This window comes from Ascidiella aspersa, chromosome 2, assembly GCF_963924565.1.
Source record: "Ascidiella aspersa chromosome 2, kaAscAspe10.2, whole genome shotgun sequence".
NCBI classification, from domain to species: Eukaryota; Metazoa; Chordata; class Ascidiacea; order Phlebobranchia; family Ascidiidae; genus Ascidiella; species Ascidiella aspersa.
The window spans coordinates 33,261,033-33,272,252 of NC_139448.1; the positions used below are offsets into that span (position 1 = coordinate 33,261,033).

Genomic DNA, 11,220 nt, shown 5'->3' on the forward strand with positions numbered 1-11,220 from the left:
TTTTTTTTTCGGTGAACAGCTGGAGATAAACGAAAGCCTCGAGCGTAGAAATAAGTGAGTGAGTAGGTAAACGATAATGATGATGCAAACCAAAACAGAAAGCCCGGATAACGCGTTCAAGGTGTGATAAGCTTGGGTCCTAGGCGATTCACATGTAGTGCTCTATATATTTCCTTATGTATTTTTATGTATTTTGCCTTTTAGCTGATATAGTTGATTTTCTGGCGGAATGTCAACCGTCTGATTAGCGCTTTTAGCATGGTATTCACCTACGAGGCTGCAACACACGAATCACGCGAAATCAAAGGCCCACTGCTGCAACAATCACCGTCCTACCATCACTCGTCCTCGCCAAGCAACGCGCAGACGCCCTTCTTTAACTTTAACCACTGCAGCCCGTGCCAGTTCGAAGCCACGGAAGACTTCCGCGAAAGCTCGTGCAAGCGAGAGGCATCGCACGACGCCGCGTCCGTGCCGTTTCCGTCCAAGTCCAAGTTCGACTCCCCGCCTCAGCAACAGTTGCAAGGCGCACCAAGCTGGGCGCACATGTACGAGCGCAACCAGTCGTCCTCGTATCGCGACGGAAGCATGATGAGTTCAATCCCACCGCATCACCACGCCGCCAGTCAGCAGGACTTGCTAGACGGCAGCAGCGGCGCTAGTTCCGGCGGATCAGTATACGACAACTTCTACAACCAGAACGCTTTCGCGGCGCAAGCGGCGGCCGCGGCCCGCGGACAACACCCGGTTGCTAGTGGACACCCGTACGCTTCAGCGTTAGAGTACCCCTCGGCGGCAGGGGCTTCTAACCCTTATTTATGGCTGAACCCCGCCGCTGGTTCGTCCTCTATGGGGGCGGCAAGCAACCCGTTCAGCCAGGCGTCTTCTTACATGCAATCGGCCACCTATGGAGCCGCTGCGGTGGCTGCCGCGGCAGGGCAGCGGCAGTTTTTCGGCGCCACCGGATTCGGTTCCGACTTTGCCTGGCTTTCGCTAAGCAGCCAATCGGAGCTGTTCAAGATGGTGCGACCGCCCTACTCCTACTCTGCGCTCATAGCAATGGCGATCCAGAACTCGCCCGACAAGAAGCTCACCCTGTCGCAGATCTACCAGTACGTGGCAGAGAACTTTCCTTTCTACAAGAAGAGCAGAGCGGGCTGGCAGAACTCGATACGACACAACTTGTCGCTGAATGATTGCTTCAAGAAGGTGGCTCGTGATGAGGATGACCCTGGAAAAGGAAACTACTGGGCGCTTGACCCAAACTGCGAGAAGATGTTCGACAACGGAAACTTCAGGTGATAATATAATAAGAGCTTTGTCCACCCGCGCGCCAAATTTCGGCCGCCATTTTGTTTCCGGGGACTTTCACACGCGCGCGGTTTCCGTTTTTTCTCGCGACCCTTGTAAAAAAGAAAAACGTGTGTTTCTAGTCAATCGAAAAAAAACGTGCGACATGGCCGCGACGTTTTCGCGGTAGCCGCGGCGATAGCATCTTCGAAAATGCCCCGCGAGAGCGGCATTCCGCTGCGTTTTTAATCACACACGCGTTGTCCGCTGCTGCGGCATCTCCAGCGCGCGATTTTATCTTCGTCGTTTTAATCGGATATTTCTAGCGTGGCGAAAACAAACCGTGGCCTCTTAGCGCCGTAATGATGCCTTGACGCCTGTATATGTCTATATGCCGGTGCCGAGGCTGCTGGCATGTTTAGTTGCCCGGATAATCTGCCAACGCTCTCAGCCTCGGAACGGAGAGCTCTCGCGTATGACGTCACTATGCCGGGGAGAAAGTGAGCGTGCGGCCGAGGTATTTGGGCGCTTGTTGCAGGGCGACGATTTACACACAACACAATCAATGTACTGGGGGGTGTCGACTGTTGCGATTTGCCCACAAATAACCGGTTAGCCTTGCTTGCCGTAGGGGTGGCGCTGTTTGTTGGTGGCTTGCACAGCGTATGTGCTGTATAAGGGTTGGTTCGGTTTAACTAGAGAATTTTCCCGATTCCCGTGTTTCCAGTGACTATAACGCCGCGCTGTGAAAATATTTGTTTCCGTCAATCTCCATGAAAAAGGTATCAACCTAATTGACTGACAGACTCTTTCAGAGACTATTGTTGTCATCCTAGATCAAACATTGCTCTCTTAGAAATACCGTATAAATTAACGAAGCTAACTATAGGTGTTAGCACAGTCTCAAATTTAAATGTTTTAAAATGATCAGCCGTATTCATAATACTAAAAATTTGGGAAATATCAACGCAACTTATTTGTTAAGGGTGATCAAAACATAACTTCTGATTCTTTTGTTTTTTGTATCGTTACGGCGGGGTTTGTTCGACAAGCATAGTAAAGACGTATGAATTTAGTGAGTAATCCAATAGACTTAAGATCCTGCTAAAACCCCCAAATTTGTCCCCCTAAGTGCAACAAAACCCGAGGTATTTTGCTTTTCACGTGGTGCGCCGTGTCGCAGACATAAAATCGTCTCCGAAACTTAGCGATGACCCCTTCATAGTCAAAACAGCGTTGCGAATCGCAGTGGAGCGTCCTGGCGACAACAAGGAATCGTAAGATCAGACGAAAATCGCGCAAGGTACTCGGGGAAAAAGACGTGGCAATTTTTTTTGCGAGCTATTTTCTGCTGGCTGCGGTAAAAATCGGAGAAAATCATTCGTTTTTTTCTAACGGCTCGAAAACTATTTTAGCTGGAGGACCACTTTCAACTTCCTGAAAATAATAGGGATTGGGACCACTGTGTTGTTAGGAAAAATATACTAAAAAACAGACGGAACAACAATTACACATAAATGTAAATAAACACTCACAAACTATACGTTAAACAAGAGCTGTAAAATGGTTTACAATGATTTACAAATCTCAGGTAAAATAATTTATACGTCAATTAATTGAAAAGATACTTCGCGAACGCCTAGGGATCCATAAGGAATTTTAAGGGCGCCCGTGAAACTTATTTTAAAATTTAAAAGATAAACTATATTACCTTTCTAAAAACTATTTTACAAATTTCCGATATAGGCCTTTTTTGCTGCAAATGCCCAATACCTCATCACGAACTTTTTATCAATGGTTATAGTGTAATCATGGCAAACGGAGGTAAGTCGAAGTCATGGTGTAAAAATTTGCGTTAACTATATCACAAAATAGTTAAACATATTTGAGGAGGCAAATAAACACAACATAACAAATTGATACAAATAACAAGTCAAAACAAAACAACTAAAAATTCAAGTTTGATTACACAGCAAAATAATGCTAAGTACAAATTTGCTCCATAATCACAAGCCATAAAATAACTCGATTTTTAATAAAAGCTATTTATTTAAAAATAATATAACATTTTACATACATATAATAACTTTGTAATCGTACCGTCATTATCTAAAAATGCATTATTAAAAAATATTTTCAAAAATACAACAGCCCTAGTTTTCTATCAGATAGTCTAACCAAGAAGAAATATCTTGGAATAAAATACGTGACAATGTTTTCTTGAACAACCTGCGAAACCATTGCAAAATTTGGAAAACACAATTTAGCTGGACCAAATGCATTTTTAATTTATGCCAATAATAACCCTGGTTTATCAGTTATAACTTTAAAACTTTCAGGTAAATTAACTTCACTGACAAAACATAAATTCGCCTGAGTAAAATATTTTTTTCCTTAAATACAAACTATTTAATGTATTTGGAAAAATTGTACGTTAAAATTCGTTTCTGTACTTAAAACATTGCAACTTTATTATATCTTGAATATTTTCCAATTCAACGAGCAACGCAATGGAGTTACGACTCAAAAAGTGTAAAGTATTCAGAGGTTGGGTAACTGAAAAAATGCAAATTTTACAAACTGATTAAGTGCGCCAAACAGATTGCAAATTTACAAATATAAACCTTTACATAAATTATTATGTTAGCAACAAATCTTCTTTTGTCCATTTTGTTTTTATTAAACTATTTACTATATTACAAGTATTTAATTTTTACAAACATGTTTTTTTTAGTGTTTATAGTTGTAATAAGTATATACCTAAACCAGATTATATTGTAACTAATTGACATATTTACCAAACACCAACCTAAAAGTTTAGCTGATTTTACCGAGTCTATGGAAACAGGAAAGGTTTTTTTTTCGTGAGCATGTATGTTTAAAAGCCATAAAACAGCATTTAAAAAAAACTTTGTGAAAATAAATATTACAACAATGTGAACTACTTATTAGCCTCAGGATAAAACGCTTTGCATTAGATAAACCAATTAGGACTGTCTCTGTAAAATTAGCGTTTGTAATGAGGATATCCTTGAAAAGCCTTTATGGAGCAGATTAAATGTCTAATTCCTCTAATTTTCAAATTACTCCACAAAGGTAAATATTTACCTCAAAATTGACCCAAGAAAATCGCGGGCGCTTTCCTGTTGTGTGTAAATGCCGCTACAGTAGTGTCAACGTTATATCCTTGCTGGCATAACGAATGCGGTATGCTGCTGCTGGTGAAACGAGCGATATAGATAGATAGATGCTACAATCATGTTATGGGTCGCACAATAAGGTCGCCATGCCTGACTTAGGCCAGGTGAACATCTGTGCGTAAGCAAGTCGGCATTGTACGATATCAGAAACGTAATGAATTTTGTCAAAGCCCATACAGAAGTAGGTATCAATCATTTGAACGTTTCGGATATATCTTTTTTTTCATTTTGACGTTCAAAAAGATACCTACTGTATGGACTTTTATGATATCTCACCACGTCTTACTACAACTTCTAACCATTATGCTCCAGGTAATAAATTTCAATATACACTTAAACAACATTAGCCAATACCAGTGACGTCTTCAGAAAAATAGTTTATTTGCAAAAGGTACACAGTAAATGTGCCAGCATGCATGTCTGTTTTTTTCGTAAAATAGTTTGTGTTTGTATTGGTGTACTGGCGCAGTTCACATCTGCCTAGCGCACCTGCTTGCTTGTAACTGTATATATCAGCTTCACAAACTGCAACAGCCTTGTATAGGTTGCAGTAAAGCGTAGCACGGCATACCCGGGCCATGGGGCGAAAGTCTATTGAGATGTTTTGTTGGGGTAAACCGGCAAAACATGTTTATCGACAAACCTAGCTGGGTCACGTGAACGTTGCCTCTGCGTAGCTGTACGTGCCAGCCTAACTCAGTAAGCGGTTGCTAAAGGCAGACGCCAATTCGCATGACCCAAGTTCAGAGTTCCCGGTCGCTTTGTGAAGTGGGCATTGCGCACTTTTTTGAAACTCTAATCGCGTCGTTATCGCCACCATATCGGCCCCGTATCCTGTGCGCCATTAATTTGGCCGCAGCCGATTCGGGATCGCGCGCTATTGACGACATTGGATATTTGACAGGAAAGAAACCTAACACGTAGAACACCGGTGTAGCCGCTACATGGGAAATAAACTGTCAGAAGACTTGATTTCTTTGCAAAAAACTTTTTTTTTAGCTTACGAGCAAATATCGCGAATCACAAGCGTCAACTTGCAAATAAACCGCTTCCGACGCTGAAATTGACAAACGACCCAAACCATTAGAAATGCAGGCTGCTTAAAAACAGCACAGAGTTACCACACTGCTGCGCAGTTCACCACAAACATTTCAGAAACAAGCGAACAGCAACGTGGCGAACGGCTGGTCTGCGTTCGAGCGTTCCGCCATTTTGAAAATGCAAGAGCGATGCAGTAAGGGTATTTCAGTTGCGACATCACGCATCGAAACAACACTAATAGGTTCGCACAGTCATGCAGTAGCGAAACAGTTTTCAAATAGAAGTGAAAATCTAACTTCAAAAAAATACCATTGTTGGTACAGTCAGTTTCTCTATAATTAATATTAGTTGTACTTTTTGTTACATTAACCAAAAGAAACAAACTAAAACTGAACAGAATTGCTATAACAAACATAGCAGCTAATACTCCCATTAAATTCACTATTTAAACTTAACGTTTCTAAGTTATTCTAGGAAGCTAGTTCTGATTTAACTAAATAAGTTTAACTCGAACTTGCATTGACAAACAAATTACACAGCTGACCTGCTCGCTACTGAGTATTGTCACTTTTAACAAGTTACTCTCAGTCGCTTTTAAAAATATGTAATAAATACTAGAACGACTTACAAAATAAGATGCAAAAATCAAAACTGACGACAGCCCTTGACTGTACAATTACATTTTAAACATTTGTTGGTAAATTGTTAGTCAATCTGTAAAGAATATAACAAAGGTAAAAACAATGGTAATAGTAAAACAATTATCCAAAAGAATGCTATTTCTAACCTAAAGAAAAAATAAACGTTTTAATTAAACGGAACCTTTTCCCGCTATTTGCTGAAACGCATAATTTATTATGGCATCCTAAAGTTATTTAGTACGAAATTTATCTCGCTTTCCGTTGTCGTTTGTGTACAAAATTAATCATTCTGTGTAAACTGACAGAAAAATCGTAAAAAATGATTTTTTTACTAAATACTCGACTAAAATTATATCAACCAATAATGATAATCTAACAAAATTCGTTTTTAAGATATGTATATTTTATGTCTTGGCTGAAGTATAGTGTTTTGTTTCTTATTTTTGCATAAACTGCAACCGTAGCCTAATTTAACTTCTGTTGAACTATTTTCAGACGGAAACGAAAGCGTCGCGACCAGACCACCCTGGTATCCAAAGAAGTGCCGGACCGCCCTTCTGACTTCAACCTGCCCCAGATCCCGCCGCCCATGTCCCTCTTGAACGCTGTGCACCACGAGAATCGCATGAACCCTGTTTCCAGCCCTCAAATCCAGCAGCACGCCACACATCACCAGCAACAGCAGCAGCAACAACAACAACAACAGCAGCAGAACGGTCCGTCAGGCTCCATGTCTAACATGGACATCAAGCACCAGCATCAGTCAGCTGCTGGTATGTACGGACACGACGGAATCGGCAACGGTATGCACGTAAAGCCAGAAATACAGGCGCAGCATTCCACCGAATCAATAGACGAAGGAAACCACGCACGGAGTCCGCTAACACCCGGCCTACAGCGCAGTCCCTTACCAATGGGGAATATAGGCGGTGGAGGCGGAGGCAGCATTATGGAAGCCTGCTCCAGGTATGGAATCAGCGGCGGTGGCAGCAATGTGAATATCTCTTCGCCTGCTGCTACACCTACCAGTCCTGATGCTCCCAATGCTATGGGCTATGAGGGTAGCAGTGCCGCGGCTATGGCCATGGCACACAGCCAGCAGCTGCACAACCCCTATGCGCCCAGCAACCGGGGAATCACCTCGCCCCATGGCGCCGCCCACTGCGTCACAAGCCCGTTTTTCGTCAACCAGCTGATTCGCAGAAAGTACACTTGAGTTTTTCGGCGAGAAAAATGTTTTAAATCGAGTTTGCGTGCTCGCCAAATTCAACTGAGAAAAATTAAGCATTCCAAACTTTTACCTTTTAGCGTGTTCCATGTACGCCGCGGTTTTCGCGTTTTGTTGTTTTCCTATAGGTGTGCTTATCGTCGCTTTGTAGCCGTCCGTTCAAACCGCTTTTTCAAGACGTTTTCTTTTTTTTAACTTTTAAAGTGAAGTTCCAAAACGCGTGTGGGTGTGAATTAACACGAGGGGACCGATAACTGTATTTAACCCGCCAAAGCTGGCACACACTTGCCCTGAAAAACGCTGAACAGTTTGTTTTACAAGTTTTTTTGAAATACTCTCAACAATTTGCACGTTGCCGCTTGGACATCTGTGAGCTTTTAATTACAGTTCCTTAAAACTTGAAAATCTGTGGCATGCTTTCATTCCCGTTTTTGTAATGTCTTGGTTTTTCTTAGCAGTTGTTTCATCTACATTGACACTAGTAACGTGAAAATACTATTTTTAATTTGAAATTTATAAAATTGCTGGTGTTTTTTACACTAGGCCTACTCGTAATATTTAATTGTATTTAAACTGAAACTCTTAGGATTTATTTTATCGTAAAATCTTTGGAGTTGCAATTTCGTAGCGTTAAGAGTTCTTCTTTTTTTAAGACCATAGAAAAAACTTTCCCTCTTTATGCGTATAGATATGCCGAAAGCGAACTTCTCTCTATTAGATCGTGTCTTTTTGCTGTGACGTTTGCCCGTGGCATTAAACACTACGACCACAAACAAACAAAAAGATACGACGCGAGCTTGTATGTTTTGCAGTTGTCGCGACGAGGCAGCGAAGATCATTTATTAGCAGCAGACGCCAAAACAACGAGGCGCGTTAGCCGGCGGTATTGAGCGGCGTAAAATTGTGATTGAGAGCTCGGGCCTAGCCTTTAGCCTTCTTGCTGACTGGCTAATCCTAACAGGAGCGGGTTTACGGGAAGATTAGTGGCGCTGCGTTATGAGTATAGAGTTCGCCTGGCGATGCGAATAAGCGCATTGTCGCGCGTTTCAGCTGAATAATTAGCGCTAAAAAACCGTAGAAACTGGAAAGGGCAATTAGCGAAGAACGAGCTTGCCAAATTCGCTTGGCGAGTTACGTAAAGCATCTGTACGAACTGAAAATCGCTTGGCGAACGGTCACAGGTTCAAGACGTGTCCGCAATCCGGGATTTTATCTGCGGTTTGTTGAGCTGTCGCGGGCGCTCCCGTGTTTGTCTTTGCGGCGTTATTCCGACTCTCGCAATGCGCGTCACAGCGGCAAAAATCCCCGCGCCGCGAAATGCAAAGAACAATCAACACGTAGCAACCTCGGGTTCTTGAAATGAGTGCGAGAAATTGAACGTATACAGATGTGAATTGGCGGGATAAACCTGGTGCGTGAATATGCAACACGGTCTCCGGTTCAGACTTGGACAACTAGATAATTCTAGTTTTTTAATTCAATAAATTAAAGCACAATGTGACTTGGTTTACAGTTTAAAAACCATTAAAAGGCTTAAAAATTACCACAATTATATTTGCCACGATTTGAATTAAAATTGTGTTAATTTAATGTAATTCTAGTTGAAGCTTATTTTTTAGGAATTCGGTAATTCCAATTCTAAATTCTAATCTGTTTTAAGAAAAATCAAAACGATCTAATTCTAATTTTAATCTAATTGGAAAAAAGCTAAAATGATTAAGTTTAATTCAAATCTAATTTAAAAGCTAAAATAAAGTTTTCCAAGTCTGCCCATGTTCTTGAAGCGAGTGCAAAGAAATCGTGCGAATACAGATGTTAATTCGCGTGATAAACTTGGTGCGTGTATATGAATATAATATGCATTTATAAAAAGCTTGAAAATACAGTGTTGTAATGACTTCACTCAAGTGCACTTTAGTCACTGTTTCAAATGACTTGTGTTTTGGGCAAAACGATTTGATTTGACTCAACACTTTTAGATAAATGACTTGACTTGACTTAAGTATTTTAAACAAATGACTTGGACTAAAAATCCGGTCAGTGACGGTCGTTAGGCAGGAAGAATTGGTCTAGCACTACACAGTGTTGTAATTACTTGAATTAAGTCACTGTTTTCAAATGACTTGAATTGACTTAAGTCTTTTTCATTTGGACAAATGACTTAGTTTAAAATAAATTGTTTTCATTGGGCGTTTTTTATAGTATTGGTTATTTATCTAATTTTTGCACATAAAACACTTTGCTTGCTATATGTTGTGTTTATGTTATTTTTTACTTGAGTTGTTGCTCACGTTTAAACGAGTTAACAATTTTAATAATTTAACGTTAAATTTTTATGACAAGGACTTGACTTGGAATGGACTTGCTCTAATAATGACTTGACTGGGACTTGTTTATTCGAAAAGTTTTAACTTGGACTTCAGTTATTTCACAAATGACTAAACTTTGACTTCATTTAGTTTTACAAATGACTTGACTGGGACTCGAGTCATTCAAAATGACTGGTTTACAACACTGTGAAAATGGCGAACTTTAGATAGAATTGCAATTTGTCCCTTTCTCGGCTGAATTTTCAGAAAATTAAACCAAAAAGAAAATTGGAATGCGATTTGAAACTTACTCGGCTCAGTTGGTTAAAAATACCTCAAAAGTTGTTGAACTTGCAATTGGAACTGAGATTAAAAGTTCACTCATTCGATTCAATGCATGTTAAACACAGCACGAAGTGAAAAGTTAAATTAAACGAGCGCTGTTTTTTTAATCAGTTACGCTTTTTAACTTAACTTGTTTGATCAACTGTGAGAAGTGTTACCTATTATTAGACTGAACTCCAAATAATATTACTACTGGGTGCAGTTTGCGTATTGTGTATTTTCAATCCACAACAACACGTGATAACCAAATATTGAAAAGCGTAGAGTAAATAGTAATGGTAATATAAAGAGCGATAGGTTCTCCATAGCGATATAATTTGCAAAAACGCTATAGGCCACAAAAGCTATAGCAGCCATAAACCTAAGCATTAAACGCTATTTCTAGGTTGCAAAAATAGTAGTGCAAGACTCTGTCAAAAAGTATCTAATAAAACGTAGAGGAAATTCATTTCGTTGAATAGATTTAATTACAACATAATGCGATGATCATTAACTCTGCTGTATAGTGTTTTTTAACCTATTATAGTTTATTACCCTTAAAAAGCCTTCCATTTATGTAAATTACCCATCCAAAAAAATTTGTGGGCCTCCATTTATAAATCCATTTATAAGTAAACAACATAAAAATTACGTAACAATTTATCAAAATGAACAATAAAAATTTCAACAAACGGAACCTATAACTATAGTTTAAGCTATCTTACTTTCAAGCAAACGTTGAAAATTTAAACAATAGCTGTAACTACTTTTTGCTATTTAGCGTCCACAGATAGAATTTTATATCCTTACAATTTAAGGGGCTCTGCAAAAATGATTTTTTTTATTCCTAAACCAAACCCAAACTATTTAAATTGTGACTTTTTAATATTTCTCCCCAATTTTACATCGGTCTTTATGTGCTTACATTCTTTCTTTGAAAGTTATTTTTATTGCAAACCAATTGTGCGTGCAGAAAGTGCAGGGGTATTGCACATAATATACAAGCATATCAATTACAAATGCGTCTCTTTAAGTAAGCCACCCTTGGTGCAACGAATTGTATGGACATTGGACATAGTGTATTGGGCGCACCACGCCTTGCAATAAGTTTGTATATGACTACACTTATTTACATGTCGACTCCCAACTGTAAAAACAAGTTACAGTGGCGCTTTAATTTGCCGAAG

The 11,220-nt window shown here is 39.9% G+C and overlaps 1 protein-coding gene across 1 annotated transcript; it reads left to right on the forward strand.

Annotated features, from left to right (window-relative positions):
* Positions 1–214: 214 nt before the first annotated feature.
* LOC146165031 (uncharacterized) lies at positions 215–8,165 on the forward strand. Its single transcript, XM_083381886.1, has 2 exons — positions 215–1,298; positions 6,668–8,165. Exons 1-2 carry the CDS (start codon positions 259–261, stop codon positions 7,386–7,388), a joined length of 1,761 nt encoding a protein of 586 aa, XP_083238012.1. The 5' UTR covers positions 215–258; the 3' UTR covers positions 7,389–8,165.
* Positions 8,166–11,220: the final 3,055 nt, after the last annotated feature.